The sequence below is a fragment of the Aulonocara sp. 'chitande type north' Nkhata Bay genome, linkage group LG7 (assembly GCF_057382095.1).
Source record: "Aulonocara sp. 'chitande type north' Nkhata Bay isolate Kocher_YH1m ecotype deep benthic linkage group LG7, A_spYH_male_GT1.1, whole genome shotgun sequence".
Classification (NCBI taxonomy): domain Eukaryota; kingdom Metazoa; phylum Chordata; class Actinopteri; order Cichliformes; family Cichlidae; genus Aulonocara; species Aulonocara sp. 'chitande type north' Nkhata Bay.
The window spans coordinates 51814209-51830658 of NC_141350.1; the positions used below are offsets into that span (position 1 = coordinate 51814209).

General features: G+C 40.5%; 1 protein-coding gene across 1 annotated transcript; it reads right to left on the reverse strand.

The window, feature by feature from the left end:
* Positions 1–1190: 1190 nt before the first annotated feature.
* Positions 1191–14470, reverse strand: aif1l (allograft inflammatory factor 1-like). The gene is made up of 6 exons (XM_086301215.1): positions 14296–14470; positions 14040–14101; positions 12403–12469; positions 7174–7215; positions 6336–6498; positions 1191–2732 (listed from the first exon to the last, which is right to left on the reverse strand). Exons 1-6 carry the CDS (start codon positions 14318–14320, stop codon positions 2645–2647), a joined length of 447 nt encoding a protein of 148 aa, XP_086157341.1. The 5' UTR covers positions 14321–14470; the 3' UTR covers positions 1191–2644.
* Positions 14471–16450: the final 1980 nt, after the last annotated feature.

The following is a 16450-nucleotide window of genomic DNA, read 5'->3' on the forward strand; positions in this document are numbered from 1 at the left end:
AATGGTCTGCCAATCTTTATGACTGTGGTGCCATTCAAGGACACTCACCTTTGAATGTACTGTAGCGAGATAAAATTACTATTTATCAAGTGAAATCTGTTGCTGTGTGGCTGCTGCTACATTCTAATCCAAAGTGCAGACTTTCGTCTGTAATTCAAGCAGTTTCACAAAACTGTTTAGGAATTACAGCAATGTTTCTACATAGCATTCAATTTCCAGAGTTGGACAATCTGAAATAATGTTTAATATTATAATAAGGTCCCCCCGGATGCTGTTGAGGTGGGAGTTATGGGATGGGGGCCTCTGCTACACCTTCCCAGCGCACGGCCAGGCTTCAACTTACAGGCAGCAAGCCAAAGGGATACAAGGACACCTTCCCCTGCCCGCCGCCTCTCACTGAGGGCAACTCCAGGTTGGAGTCCAGCCTCTCTCCATGAGAATCCAAGCCATGCATTGAGGTGAGGCGACTAGGTGTCTCTCGACCTCAACTAGCTCAGATTCAGAAGACGTGTCCCAAAAGCCAAACCTTAATAGCTGGAGAAAGTACTACCAGGGCCTCTGCCTGACTCACTTTTGCAGTCAATTATTGCTTATGGCCTTGAAACCACTGACATACTTAAATGATGGCTTCCTCTCTTGATATGTTACACCTTCAGTTTCTGCTCCTTTGGGGGTCTCCTCTGCCTTCCGTTTTATTTCAGTAAATGAAAAGCAAGCATATGTTGGGCTGACTTGACCCCTGAATATCTAATTTCTTGGTGATGAGAAACAAGCGTTGCTTTCTGATCTGCTTCGCAACATTTGGCTGAATCTGAGCAGGTGTTATAGCCCGATACACTTCAGGTTTCATCTTGCTGGTTTTATCAGCATTCACATCATCAGGAAACTCTAGTTACACCTACAGCCATACATGCATAACGTGCCTCCACTTTCTGACAAATGATGTGCTATGATTCAGATGTAAAAGTGGTTAATGCAATACTTTTGAACCATTTTTATTAAAGCAAGAAGTCAGCACTTAAATCACTTCCTTTGATTTAAGAATCCACTGGGCTCCTGTACAAAGGCCAAGTTACAAAAACTATATCACTGTTCAAATACTTACAAAACTAACCATCTGAAACTTGCTAACCCTAAAATCTTACCAGTTTAAGACAAGTTTTTCCACAGTGAACAACTCAACACTTGTGCCCAGTGTAAGAAGACTTTTAATTGCTTTGGCGTCGGCAAAACAATGTGTATCTTAACAACACTAAATATGTAAAATAACCACCAGACGAAAGACAAAGTATCATAATGGTGTTAAAACATGTTATGTGTCAAAGTACCAATTTCACAGTAAATACTGTTTGTTAAAAGAACATTTATACTGGGGAGACAAACACAGTCATAAATTACTTAACATGTAGGAGAAGAAACCATGTTAGAGATAAATGGCTGGCTTATGGAACAATATGAGGAAGACAATTCGACAAAGACAAATAACCAAATATCAGGTTACATTTTTTTCAGTGGCATACAAATAATGGTTAGAAAAAGGGGGAAGAAAAAAAAAGAACAGAAAAAATAAATCCACCATATGTGAACCTCACTCACTCAGAATATTGTGGAAACCAGTAACAAAAATACATCAGACACTTCAACAAACATCATTAAAACTCTCACCAAACACTAAATGATAGCATCTCACGGTTTTCTTGAATTCATACACTAAAAGGACTGCTTGAACTGAACACTAGTGTGCACTCCCTCCTCCAAACTGTGTAAGCTCTACAGTATCTGCATTTTGAGGCACTTGGAAATAATATGATTGTACGATGTGTAGTATAATATGTACATCTGTTCTGCTTGCGTGCCTGTATGTCAAACTTAGACTAGCGGTTCTAAATAGAGTCATACTTACTGCTTTTCAAGCCACACAAGGACACTGAAAGTCAACAACATGCCTTATCCTTTTACTAACATTGTGACTCACAAAGTACAGCAAGTACACACATGTACACCAGTGTGTTTTTTTTTTTATATATCATAAAGTGGGAATGATAACTTGGTTACTCATTCCAGATCAGTACTTTGACTCAAAAGGGGCTTTAGACCCAGAGGAAGTGGGTAGGGCTTGAAATCTCTGGCATCTGATCTGAAGCGAAGATGTTGACCAAGATAAGCCTGGCAGGAATGCATGAAAGAGTGCTAAGAAGAGTGCAAAAATGTGTTGGAATAAACTGTTCATTTTCCTTGTGCTTTTCCAAAAGCATAGTGCTCTAAATCATTAAAATCAATGTGTCAAAAAGAAAAAAAAGAAACAGACCGTGGAAGCAAAAGAGACCTCTGGAGAATTTTAAGTCTTCCCTTAAAATGCAACCATGAAACACACTACAAAATGTAATTTATCAAGCTGATTACAAGTTACTATTATCACTGCTACATTTTAATTAAAGGAGGGAAAAAAGAGGAATAAAATATTCACAGTCAAACAATTTTAGTGAGTTTTGGGCTCAGTCTTTCAAACAGAAAACTCACACACATCATATATTCACAAAATGACGTTCTTGATCACTGGTCCCACATGAACACGACACTCCACATTATTCCACATAGCTATTGATGGTCCCTCAGCTCCTTTAGCAGCATGGAGGCCTGACACTTAAGGAAGGCTAGCGATGTCCCGCTTTGGAGGGGGTCCGGCCGGCTTGCAGGGAGAGCCATTGGCTTTGTCTTCAAAAACCAAAACTCTGTGGAGAGAGATGAGTCATGGGCAGTTAACACAAGATCTCCATTTAATGTTAATTTGAGCGTATCCCAGCAGGGAAGTTGCACCCTCTATAGGTCCATCACAGGACCAGCAGAGCAGTATTTACATCATTGTCACCATGCGTAATTGCAGCTCAATGCAATTACGCATGTAAATATGATGAACATGGCTATCTGAAGTTCAAACCCAGCCTCAGAAGGGGAACAAAGGTGATTTAGGAGAGTGTGAACATGACAGGTTGTTGCTGGTCTGGGTATTTCACTTTTAAAGGCTGATCTACTGGGATTTTCCCACACAACCAGTTGTAGGATTTACAAAGAATGGTCTGAAAGAAAATATCCAATAAATGTTGATGAAAATCTGTTGTTAATATAAGAGGAATATGGCCAGATTGCTTTAAGCTGATAGGAAGCCCAGAGCAACATGAATAACCACTTTAACAAAGAATAATAAAGAACATCCCTGAATGCACAACAGGGCAAACCTTGAACCAGCTGTGCTACAGCATCAGAAGACCACTCCTGTCAGCTAAGAACTGGAAAATGAGGCAACAATTGACACAGACTCACCAAAACCGGACAGAAGTTTGGATAAATGCTGCCTGGTCTGTTGGTTTCTGCAACATTTGCCCGTAAAAGCATAGCTCTACCCTGTATCAACAGTTTAGGCTAGTGGTGTAAAGGTGTGGGAAACGTGTTCATCACAACCTTTGGACCAATTAGCACCACCTGAGCATCTTTTAAAACACCACAGTATTGTTGCTGACCAACTCCATCCCTTTATGACCACACATCTTCAGAAGACAAGATAATCTGTCATGTCAAAGCTCAAATCATATTAAACTGGGTTTTTGAACATGACAGCAAGTTCAATGTGACCACCAAAATCACCAGATCTCAATCTAATAGAGCATTGGAATGTAGTAAAATAAGAGTCACACCAAAGATGTGCAACTGGCAAATCTGCCACAACTACGTGATGCTATCATGTCAATATGGAGCTAAATCTCAGGAATTATTCTGCACCTTGCTGAATCTGTGAAATGGAGAATTAGGACAATTCTCAAGGCAAAACAGTACTAGCAAGATCCTAATAAAGTGCCTTGGCATGTTCCCTTCAGCACCACGGAGAGAGGCATAAAGACTGTAAAATATTAATTTAGATGTAAATTTAAAAGACTGACAGTAGACACAGGATGTAGCAGTCAGGCAAGAAGCAGCTGAGCAATAAGTGAAAGGAATGGAATGAAAGGAAACCACAAAAGGACCGAAGGCAACAGTGGTTCAGACTGGACACAGCACAGTGAGTGATCTGACAAGAGCTATTCAGAGCAAATGCCTGCCTTTAACTTCCTTTTTTGGAAAACTCTGCAAAGCTCCAGTAAGCTCATAAGGAGTAATGATCCCAGTGACGAAACAGGCACTCAGCAACTCAAACTCTGGCACATTCCTCTGACCACTACTCTCACTCATTTTTCTTCACACTTAGGACTTGTCTGCCATTCTACCCGTCACCACTAATATTCATCAATGTAATGTTTGAACTGAAGAGTTTTCATGACCATTGTGACCATGTTCTGTCAGCATAAGGATTTGTGATACAGAGATTACAGAGATGAGCACACATCTGTATTTTACCCAAAGTGCAAGCATATTTTAAAAGGGGTTGAGGTGGGAATTCTGGCATCTTAATAGCAGATGGCCAATAGTTTTAAAGGGAGCGACTCACGTGGACTTTGATGCCTGTGCAGCCAGACCAGCTGCAATAACATTGAACAGACTGTTTAATGTTATGGCATCTATGTGTGTTGTTTAATCAGTGTGACTTTATTATCTGATAAAGACTCCATTACACTTATCTCTTCAAAGAGCAAGGTTTCCTTTGCTGCTCTCCTGCAAGACCTTTAACAAATCCCTACACGGCTCATTTGTCAATCAAAATCTTGGTCTAACAAATTATGACTGTGTCTTCTTTTGTACTTGTGCACTGCACTAACACTAACTTAGCCCAGTTGCGGAGCTTGGTGTCATTCATTGCCCTCTAATTACAACCAAAATCAATTATTGTCCTGCCAAATGCTTTGAATAACATCAGTCTAAAGCTGTTCCGTGGCCTCAGCTTCTCCCTCTCATATCCTCTCGAGACCCCCCCCAAAAAAAACAAAAAACCCACATGAAATAAAAGCTATACTATACGCTCCTTCTGAGGTATAGTCTCAGCAGCATATTAAACATCAGGTCCCATAAGGAGAATCGTGTGCCAACAGCTGTCTAAATGACTCGGGTGAAGTTTGTTGTTTTGTGTGCTTCCACTTGTCTTTGCACTAGGATGATGTCAGCGTAAATGTGCAGTCATATTCGTTGTGTTCCCACTAGTGCTGTCAGCATTAATTTTGTTAAAATGACATTAATGACATTGAGGAAGTTGCCATGTTGCAACGAGCTTAGCTTCTGTCTTGCTAGCTTGCGCTGCGCGCAGTGGATCTGCACTCGACAGTGCAGCCTAGGCGGAGTAGTCAAACGCAGATCCACTGAGCGCTCAACACAGACAGCATCGTCAGAAGAAAAGTTGATAAAATAAAACATTTTGTATTGTTCGATACATATGCGTACGGAACCGATATATCGAACAGTTCAATATCGATACGAGTATTGTTGCACCCCTAGTTAGTAGTTAACCATACAGATAATTATTTCATTTTTCTGTAGAACAAGAAATATGATATGCATGTATTACATATATTAGAAAGTGTAACCAAATACTGATAAATGTTATTTCTGGATGCAACAACAGTGTTACTAGATTATCAGCAAGCAGACAAGAGAAGCAGGAAGGGATTTAAATGTTTATAAATAGCAGCTGTGGGATTATGGGATACACTTTTGAACAACATTTGAGTGTTGTTCAAAAGTGAGGAGGAAATGCTATGCATTTTCTCTGCTTGCTGTTTTTCAGGATTATAAGATTTGTCTGCTAAAGGGTCCAGCCAGCTTAGTCCAGCAGAGCTGACACGCAGCAGCCATTACAGGCTCTAGCTCCTGTAGGTTGACCTAGTGCAAGGCTGCTTTAAAAGGCTTACACTGGCTACATTAACACATTTAAAAACAGGTGCACCACTTTATCCCCTGGGGAGCATGAAAAAGTTATTACATATTCTATAGACACCATTTCTATTGTAAAGGGTACATTTTAATGACACAGTATGGTAAATTTTGGTGGCTTTGTCAGGCCTATGCAACCATAAGTGGTTAATCAGCCTATTCTCAGTACCCTAAGATTAGGATCCCCACTACAGAGAGGGATGAGCTGACTATGGATAGGCTACCGAGATGGGTTTTGTTATCATGCTGATTAGCAGCCAATGCAGCATGTGGGCTGTGACATCATCCCTTGTCATCCCTGAACCCCCTGCTGTTTAAGGAAGCAATTGGCTGACACAGCACACAGTTCATATCCTCCCTATTAGACATGTGAACACAAGCAATGAACCAGCACACAGTCGTACATTAAACAAAATATCACTGTTAAAAACAAAAACAACCCCAAACACACATGCACACACACTAAAAGGGGGTTTACTTACAATTTGAGCACAGCTGAGCGCTTGCCAAGCATCATCTTGACAAAGTCCCTGTAGTTAATGGTGTTGCTGCTGCCGCCTGTCACCTCCACGATCATTTTTTTCAACTCCAAGTGGGTCTTGGGCACTCCCAGTTTCTCCATCATCCGCTTGAGACCCATCAGATCTGAGACAAAGTGGAGTTGACAAATGGATCCACGATTAGCAGAAAAAGGTGAATTGCTTTCCTATTTATGTACAAGTCTTTCTTTTCCACAATAATATGAAGAAAAGAAAAAAAACTTTCAAAAACGCTAAATTACATCAACACCTACAATAGACTTGACTAAATTTACACAGAAAGTTTCAAGCATTTATCACACAGAGATCGTTTCTGTCTAACAGTTTTATAATGTCTGCTTCTGACAGAAATACCATTTATTTCAGCTGGAATGAGTTTAAAATACATTGTAATGATTTGGTAAAAGTGCTTCTGAATCACAAAGATATCTGTGCAAAATTATGGAAAACCAATATTAATTGTGCAGAGACCAGAAAACTGAATAGGGGCTAATATTCAGAGATATTTTGCTGACTGGGGAAGTTTTATAGGACATACAGGAGCTTGTTTTAGGAACCGCAAACAGATCCTGACACTACAGTTGGCCCCTGTTTCAAAACCTTCCACAACAATGGACAGAACAGTCTCACTTCCCATGCAGCACACAGCAAAGTAACATGAGCCTGTTTAAATCCTGCGCCCACTGGGGGCAGACAACACACACACAGTATTAATTACTGTTGTCTCATGTCAACATGGGCTTGAGCGACAGTTGTTATCTGGGTTGTTTTTTTTACTCACCAATCTCTCCTTGGTCGTTCAGGTCAAACTCAGCATATTTATCTGCAAAACAAGCACAGGAGATTATTACCAACAGTGGTAGTTCATTCACCATCCCCCACACACATACACACCTCGCAGTACAACACTAACAAGCACCAACCTCCAGAGAGCATATTACATGTCAGCAAAACAGTTAGCACACTCTGCCCAGTGATCTCAACATCTTACACTGTGCTGACAGCTGACCTAGCAAAGACACAAACAGCTGATAAGGACAGGTGGGTTTTTGTGTGTGTTCTCCCACATCTCTGAGCAGGAAGCAAGCAATCTGGCAGCTGCAGGGAGCCGTGGCAGCCAGATTAAGAGTCAGAAGGTCAGGAAGTTAAAACAGTACTTCAAGTTTAAACAGAGTGAAAAGAAAGATGTTTGGGCCCAAAATCGCCAAGCACAGCAGCATACAGACAGTTCATGGGCTGTGAACAATCTCAGCCCACGAGGGCCGGTGTCCCTGCAGGTTTTAGATCTCACCTTGGGTCAGCACACCTGAATCACATGATTAGTTCGTTACCAGGCCTCTGGAGAACTTCGGGACATGTTGTTGAGGAGCTAATTTAGCCATTTAAATCAGCTGTGTTGGTTCGAGGACACATCTAAAACCTGCAGGGACACCGGCCCTCGTGGACTGAGATTGCCCACCCCTGCTCTATACTCATTTCACTATAAAGAAACAAAAGTTGTAATTACTGAACATTCGAGACACTAACACATTGTCATTGTTGAAAACACTCCCTTAACAACTCCTCATTCGTGGTTTCAGCTAAAGAAAAAAAACCCTTGTTATTTATGCGATAGAATAACTTGGATGTATGTGACCAAATGTTACAATTTTTTTTTTTTTAAATTAGCATAGAACAACATTTACCATTAATACTTGGAGGGAAACTCTTATAATAGATGCAGTGAAAACTTTAGGAGAAATAAATCTAGTATCATCAATTTAGTATCCTTCTAAACGTCAGTTAGGGACACAATCTCTGCAGCTATGATGGTGAATAATGATCTGAAGAGTTGATGGTTTTGGCAACATTGTGACATCACGAGGTAGCTGACCTGTGACCTCTTTGAATATAAAATGTTGAATTGAAATTTCATTGGTTTTTCTCGAGTCTAAGTGAACTATTGGGTCAAATCTGAAATTCCTCAGGAGATATCACAATTGTGAGAACGGGACAGATGGAGGGATAGCCTGAAAACATAACGCCTCCAGCCGCAGCTCTAACGGGAGCATGAAAATCTCATCTAGGACTAAAACAAGTCATGACTTTCATCACTGATAAATCAGACATTTCTTTTCTTTTCTTCCTATTGAAAAAAAAAAAAAATCACTTTGCTGTATCACACCAAAAGAAAACAATTCACACATTTTAAAACATGGAATTGAAAAAGTCGGTTGCTTTTTTTTAAAGCTTTCATTTCTAAACTGGGATGGAATGAAATGGAATTGGCCTAAAGATTACTCTTGGTATATCGTCTAATCTAAGTGGTTTTAACCACAGACAGGCTTAAGAATAAATAGTAATTACTAACCACTGGATTTGCATTCACTTATAAAAGCACAACATAAACATGTCAATGAAGTGACTGCTTCTTCGGAAGCGGACATTTTTCCGCTTCTGCCTAAATTTTTCTGTTCCCTTTTCCCTGGAAGAGCACTTTAGTCAGATTACACTTGCTATTTCTGTACCACAATGGGAGCTCTGTGTGTGTGTGTGTTGGGAGGGACAGAGAGAGGGTACTGTGTTAACTGAGCGAACCCGTGGGGAGTGGGACGGGACAATGCCGACCCTGTTCGTAAACTCTGAGGAGTGGGCCTCCGCACACACATGCGCACACACACAGCAGTTTTTGAGTGGGCCACTTGTCGTAGCGCAGCCTGTTGATCATCTGCAGCCACAGAAAACGGCTCAACTGCACAAAACTCAAGTCTTCAGTTGCTCCTCCAGACCCAAATTCTTTTGGCAAGTGATGCTAGAAAATAAATGGCATCAAATTCTCAAGAAAGCCTTAAATATACTTTATTTTTTACTTTTCTCTGACATTCATAAGGAGGTCTGAAGTGTAAGTTTGATTTAGACAAAGTTGTTTGTCTACCACCCACTTAGTCAGCTCATCAAAAGGGATTTTCCATTTTTAAAAAAGGAGGGTGACTTGCTGATAAAATAGCTGCAATGGACGGTGACCACACTGACTTCCTCTGCCACTTTGGCCAACAGATAAACACAAGGATTTCCCATCACTTTAAAAGACCCTAACCCCCAGGGCAGAGGCCACTGTCAATTAGCTTCTGTTTAGTCAAAATAAAAACAGCCCCCCCCCCCAAAACACAACTTCAGTTTTCTTTTTGGTTTGTCTGAGAGTGATGAGAAACAAAAACAACCTGTGGAACTCTAAGCAAAGGTACAGTGCTAGTTTGTGTCTGTGTCTGTGTGTGTGTGTGCGCGCGTGCACTAATTCTGAGCAAATGCAGGCTACATACTTTAGCTCAATCGGTAGTTGATTATCAGCACCATCTTTTCATTTTAGTCCCAGATTAGTCTGTGTTTACTTTGCCAAGTGGCCACAATTACCAGGCAAGCTAACAGGGGGGACTAACACGCACACTTTACACTTTTTTAGAATTTGTGGTTGCAGAAGTTTGTTTTATTTAAACTTTTTAACTGTAATCGAGTTAATGGGACTGAAAAACTCAGACACAGGTTGATGCGTTCTGTCCTCTTTGCGCAGCAGTGGTTCAGGGGGTAGAGATGGTATGACTGATGGACTGATTCCTTAGCTACTCCAGTCTTCAAGATACTGAACTCAGAGTTTCCCTGGACACTTCTCCACAGCAGTGCGTTCACAAATGTTAGACAGGGTGCTTGGGTATGAATGTGTGTACTGATGATTCGACACCGATACTGGTATGTATTGGACATGGCAGGAGTTGCATCGGTGAATCCCTTGGGCTGAAGTAGCTAGGGCTGTACTCTCCAGGTTGATTAGTGGACTGGTTTGTTAACACAGTCTCATTTGACCAAATACTCATTTGTTGGATAACTGCTGCTGTTAGAAGGAGAAAAGATCTGTACCGATGAGTACAATTTATGTATGTACAATGCTTGAGACTAAGGCTCCGTTCACACTGCAGGTCTTAATGCTCAATTCCGATTTTTTGATCAAATCCGATTTTTTTGTTTGGTTGTTCACACTACAAATAAAATGTGACAGCAAACGCGCTCTAATGTGAACCGTTCACGGCCCTAAAGCGGCCTGCATGCGCAAAAGAAGACATCACACACACACACACACACAACGCTCTGTTTAGACTCAGACCAAACAGTATTGTTTGATGGCCCTTAATATAAAGACCTGTTTCGGACTTTACATTTTCCAATTTTGCTTGAAGTTTTTTTGTTATTTAAATATGACCTAATAATGATCCTTATTGCTGTTTTAGAGAGGAGCAGTGCTTCAAAGGATAGCTGCAGATTTCTGTCAGAATCTGCAGATTAAACAGTACAAATAAAATGTTCACATTTCTCCAATGTTGTCTTCCAAACAGTTTCACTAACATCTACACTGGATGGCCAGGAAGCGATCACGATGTCGTCGGGCGCTTCTCTGGCGCTGATAATAGGCGTCTGTCTTGTGTCAGTGACGAAAAAGACGTATTTAATGCGACATGACCATTCACACAACAGTCGCTTTCTAAAACATCAGATATGTATCGGATTCAGTACCACATACGAAAGTGACCCAGATCGGATTTGAAAGTATCGGATTTGTGCTGTTCACACTGTCATACTATGATCGGATATAGGTCGCATAGTGTCCAAAAAGTCAGATTTGATGCACTTTTGCCTGCAGAGCGAACGTAGCCTTAGAGTGTGAGAATAATAGAATCAATACTTTGATATATTTGGTCTAAAAATTGTCCCCATCCAAAATCTGGGTGTAAAACTTAATTTTTCATTAAAACTGAAAAAAAAAATTCACAGTTGTAATTGCTCAGAACATGAGGCTTATTAGTGTTATTGCTCATTAGTTAGAGTGCTGAAATCACCAGCTGAAACAGCTCTATTTTAAAAAAATCATATTAATATTGGAAAGCTTATATTGGTCAGCTCCAAAACTGTTATTTCTGTAAAGTAACTTTGTTAATGTGATTTAATATGTTTCACACACTATATTTTCATGTTTTTTAGATTTCATTTATGTTAATAAGGCCAGCAGCCTGAGTACCCTGTGGCTGATTAATTTAATCTAGTGACTAACTGATAGGAATAATTACATTCAGCCATGAAAGTAGTAACAAGTGTCCAAAAACCAAACAAATCAATGAAAACTTCAATATAGAGTCACCTGAATATGCAAAATTAATTTAAAAAAAAACCCCCAAACCTGCATTGGGTTTTATGGAAGTGTTAAAATAAAATAGGACTACATTTTATCTTGGTTTTTTTTGTTCCATGTGCTGGGTTGCAATGAGTCGATCTGACTGGTAGTTAAAAGTAGTGTGACCTTTAAGCCTCTGGGACAATGTGGAAAAGACGGGGGGGGGGGGGGGGGAGGGGAACCCAGCAAACCTCCCAGGACCCTGGTGCTTGGTCCCATTTCTGTTTATATATTACTGCTCCATTTCCTCCAGCAAGCATGCAATGTAAGTAGGACACTGGAGCATTTTTTCTTCTTCATTGCAATACTTACGCTGTTTTTTTACAATAAACTGCGTTTTTGGTCTGATGTGAAACCGATTAAAAAACTCACACCGACTGTAAAAAGAAAAAAAAAAAAAATCTACATGCCTTAAATGTAAACGCAATATCTGTGGAATGGGGAAGGAGTTCTTTTCTAAATTGTGCAACCTTTATTCCTGTATTCAGCAAGTATCAATGTTTTTACTCCTGTTCCCAGGAGCTAGGAGTTTACCCAGGAAAGCTCCGAATATTGCAACAACAAGCAGAGTCACGCCCCGGCACATTCCTACCAGGCCACTAAGGACTTGGCCTTACAAATGTTTTAGAAATCACAGCATTCTGTCTTTCCCACAGAGAAAAACAAAATGCTGAAGACTAAAGGATTGTGTGTGTGTGTGTGTATATTGCCTGCCAAGTAAAAAAATATTTAAGCTAAGACAAAAGCCAGGAAAAACCCCAGCCACACCACCGCAGATAGCCATCAGCTGAAGGAAGGGCTGGATTTTCTTACTTTTGAAACCTTCCAACTTTTCAGCCAGGTCTTCTTCATCACTGTATTTCTGGTCTTCCAGGTACTCCTGAGAAAGAGGAAGGGGGTAAAACAAAAGTGAAGCTGGTCATAAAATACAGGTTTTACAAGTTTAATGAAACTGGGACTACTTTTTCATCTTCCTTGTTAGATTCCAGCGAATTCCCCACACATAAACAGAACTTTCAGCACACCAAATCTGACTGTGTCCTGTCCAAATTTTGAACTGGAGACCAACGACTCCCTTTACTGTCGTCACTTATCACCGCGTTCATTAAGTGGAACACCTCGCAAGGGTATAAAGCTGCCAGAAGGGAGCTAATGTAATAAAATTATAATGATGCAACATGGCGTGTGGGAGTCATCCACAATCCTTGCAGGACAGAGCGAGAGCCAGAACGATAGAGCGTGCCGTTGTTCTTCGTGCTGACCTCAGTGTGTCTATCGAACTTGCAATTAAGTGTAAAGAGGATAAACACCACGACTGGACCTTTATCAGGGATGCCTGACTCAGCTGTGCTGAATCACACAGCAATTTCCCACACAGAAGTGTCCTGCTAGTCATTTACGTTATGTAAACAAAGGGAGGGCCAGTTTTATGAGTCGTGAAAATCTATAAGGAACGGTTAAACCGAAATACAGATATATGGATTACACTTTACATCTATGAGCAAATTACAGTCATTTTATTTTGTTTTCGGTCATGAAAAACAAGAAGAATAGTGCCAAAATTTCCTTGTCACGTTTACATATCTTGCACATGTTATTAGTTCCTCATTAATGGAGCCTTAATAAGAAAAATAAATAAATAATAGAGAGTGATGCCAGAATACAGAACACAGAAGCTGAGATTTGAGATCGGGAACTACAAGATGCAGTCATGATAATACAGCGGAATTAAATGGATGTCACTGTACAAAAGAAAATCCTGGATTTAATCACAAAATAACTGATATTTTTAGACAGAGCCGCTTAGAAACCAGGGGTCATTTCTCTAATGAACAAATAAATACAAGCAGTGCGTAGTGGCAACTGGGACTGCTGTGCAAATACATTACTGTCACTGGCTCCTTTCCAAGTGGCCTGCCTTTTTTTATTTTTATACATATATGTGTACATTTTGCCGCAGCAGTGAGCTGATGACATCCAAAGCAGAGGAGGAAAACAGATTACACAGATATCTCGTCAAACTACGGCTGACGAAGCGTGTTAAACAAAGAGCTCATTGTAACACCTGTTTCCCGTCGGCACGAAACGCGTTTTAAACGTTTCCCACATTGATATAATCGGGACAGAGGGAGACGTTCACGGTCCTTTAGCACGGAGCTGTGTGACAGCATGCAACCATTCAACAAGTGCACCCCAGACCCTGCAGTTGGTGACGGAGGGAAATCAATAAAAATGCATCATCAACAGCATGGTCACGGCCAGCTTCAAAACACGAGACAGTGGCGTTTTGATTTCTAATTCACCGCACTCCTGAGACAGTTACCCGGGAATGCACCGAATCCTCAAAAACGAGGCCAAGGCCAAGTCAAGTGTGCGCGAGCTCATTAAAATTCAAATTACCGTGAAGTGCCGTTAGAGAAGCTCGCGGCAAATAAAGAGAACACGCGTACCTGGTTTATTTCTTCCAGTTTTTGCCTTTGCTGGTCTTTTAACAGCCCGAAGGCTTTTCCACCTGCCAAACAAAAGAAAGTGAGGTTATTTTTATTAAATAGCTGGTTAATACTAACACAGGCTTAGCCTGGACGGTAGCCGGTCGGCCTGAGATGCTCTATTGTAAAGACTAACATTAAGCTGTAGCTAGCCACAGACATAAGCAGATGCCCGCTAAAGGGGGGCATGGCAGTCCGTAACCATTTTATTTATTACCTTGGAGATTTTTACTTGAAGGCATCCCGGAATTTATCTGTGATGTAAAAATCCAGAAAATGAAAAAAAAAAATTCCGAGCCAGAAGGCTGCCGCAACTGTCCGCCTGGGAGATACTCCTATTTAGAGAATGGGCTCAATAGGCCACTCACTGCACCGGTGTCAAAACATACACTATTATCAACGAAACATCCGATCAGTCCTTTCAAAACAAAACGTTGAAATCCAAGAAAGTTGATTCTGTTCTTCTGGAAGTAGTGTTTTCAGTGGGAGAAACGTCACGCACGCACTGAACTGGAGAGCGACTCCTTCAGTCTCAGCTGACTTTATAAACAGCACATTGGCATAATGACCGAAACTATACTATAGCACCAGTGACTAACAATGAGGTCAGTTTCATGATCAAATTGCCATGACTGCAATCGCACATTGTAAGATGGTAAAAGAGTTACCCTTATGCCCCCTCAGCGATTCAGAGATGGTCTTTCCCTTTTCACCTAAATGGCCTCCTTGACTCCCTGCACAAACCACCATTCCTTCCTGTCCAGGATCTGTACATCTTCATCACTGAAAGGGTGACCACTGGCCTGTAGGTGTGACTGCAGAGCTCTTCTGTGTTGTTTCAGAGTTCTAGCGTGCGGTATGTTGATGTTCGGATTCTGATTACTTAATCGGTTGTTAAAATAATGAAACAGATATTAATCATAGACTTTCAGCTTTCCAGAGCCCAATGTGAGGTCGTGAAATACCTTACTTTGTATTGTTTTGCCAAACGCAAACGCTTCCCACTGAGACATATGGGCACAATCTGCATCAATGTTACGAGTCTATTTAAAACTCCACGCACATTACATGGGACAGCCACATTTCTTCTGCTTTATTAACAATTTGCTTTTATTTTGAAAGGTGAAATATCCACATTCCGGTATCACGACGCAGAAACGCTCCTCTCGTCAGTAAGTGATGCGCTGAGTAAACTGGAACGCCTTCGCCATCACGTGGCCTCTGAGGAATCTGCTCACAATAAATCCGTGACCAAGACAATACACGGGCAGTGAAGGGTAAATATCCACATCGGAGCAAACAAGCTGACTGGGATGAATTAAAAGGTGAAATAAATGTGCAGAAATACATTTGAGGTAAGGTATCTATACAAACATCTTTTGTGAAACAATCGCTCTATAGTAAAAAAAAAAAAAAAATTGCATTAACATATTATTCCGCAAAACTGGATTTCAGCACATCCAGTAAAATGTTAATTTACTCCCCTGATTTAATCTGACTCGCCGTCCTTTCATTGGACGAGGCTTTACACTCGTGTTAAAAACGACGTTTTTGTTCCACGTGTAACACATTTTGTGTGAATTTTAACACGTGTAAAAAAAAAAAACACCCAAAAACCAAAAAAAATCTTTCAAAACAACACGTGTTGTGTTAGATCTGACACGCCATGTTATTCAGGCACCAAATGTGCTAAAATCTAAAACATAATACAATATTGAGGAAACACAACTTGTGTTATATATGAAAGTACATGATGTACAGCATCAGTGTGGAGGAATTTTAAGGTCATGCCAAAGAATCTCAACCTGATTGAAGTCTAGATGTTAACTAAGCCACTCCAACATCTTTATTTTATTTTATTTTAATATTATTTTGAGTCATTCAGAGGTGGACTTGCTGATGTGTATTGTATCATTGTCCTGGTACATAACTCAGGTGCTCTTGAGCTTCAGGGTGTGAACTGATGGCCACACATTCTCCTTCAGGATTTTCTGGTAGAGAGCAGAATTCATGGTTCTATCAATCACAGGACTGACAATAAACTGGACTGGGCTAAAACACCACTGCAGTTTACAGGAAGGGCCAGAGCTGTTTCTATTTTCTGAGGTGGCTGAGGTCTTTTAATACCTGTCGGATGCAGAGGCTTTGCTAGTCTGTTGTGGCCAGTGCTAGCCTCATGCTGTTGCATGCTGGGGCACAGTACACACTGCATAGTGCACACCCTTAATATCAAATCCTCAATAGAGATAATCATTATGATAAGGACAATATGTGTAATATCCTGGATTATTTATAATCAGAGCTGTGTATTTATTAAAGCTATTTTGTTATATTTTGTAATTTTGTAATTATTTTATTATTTAATTCAGTTT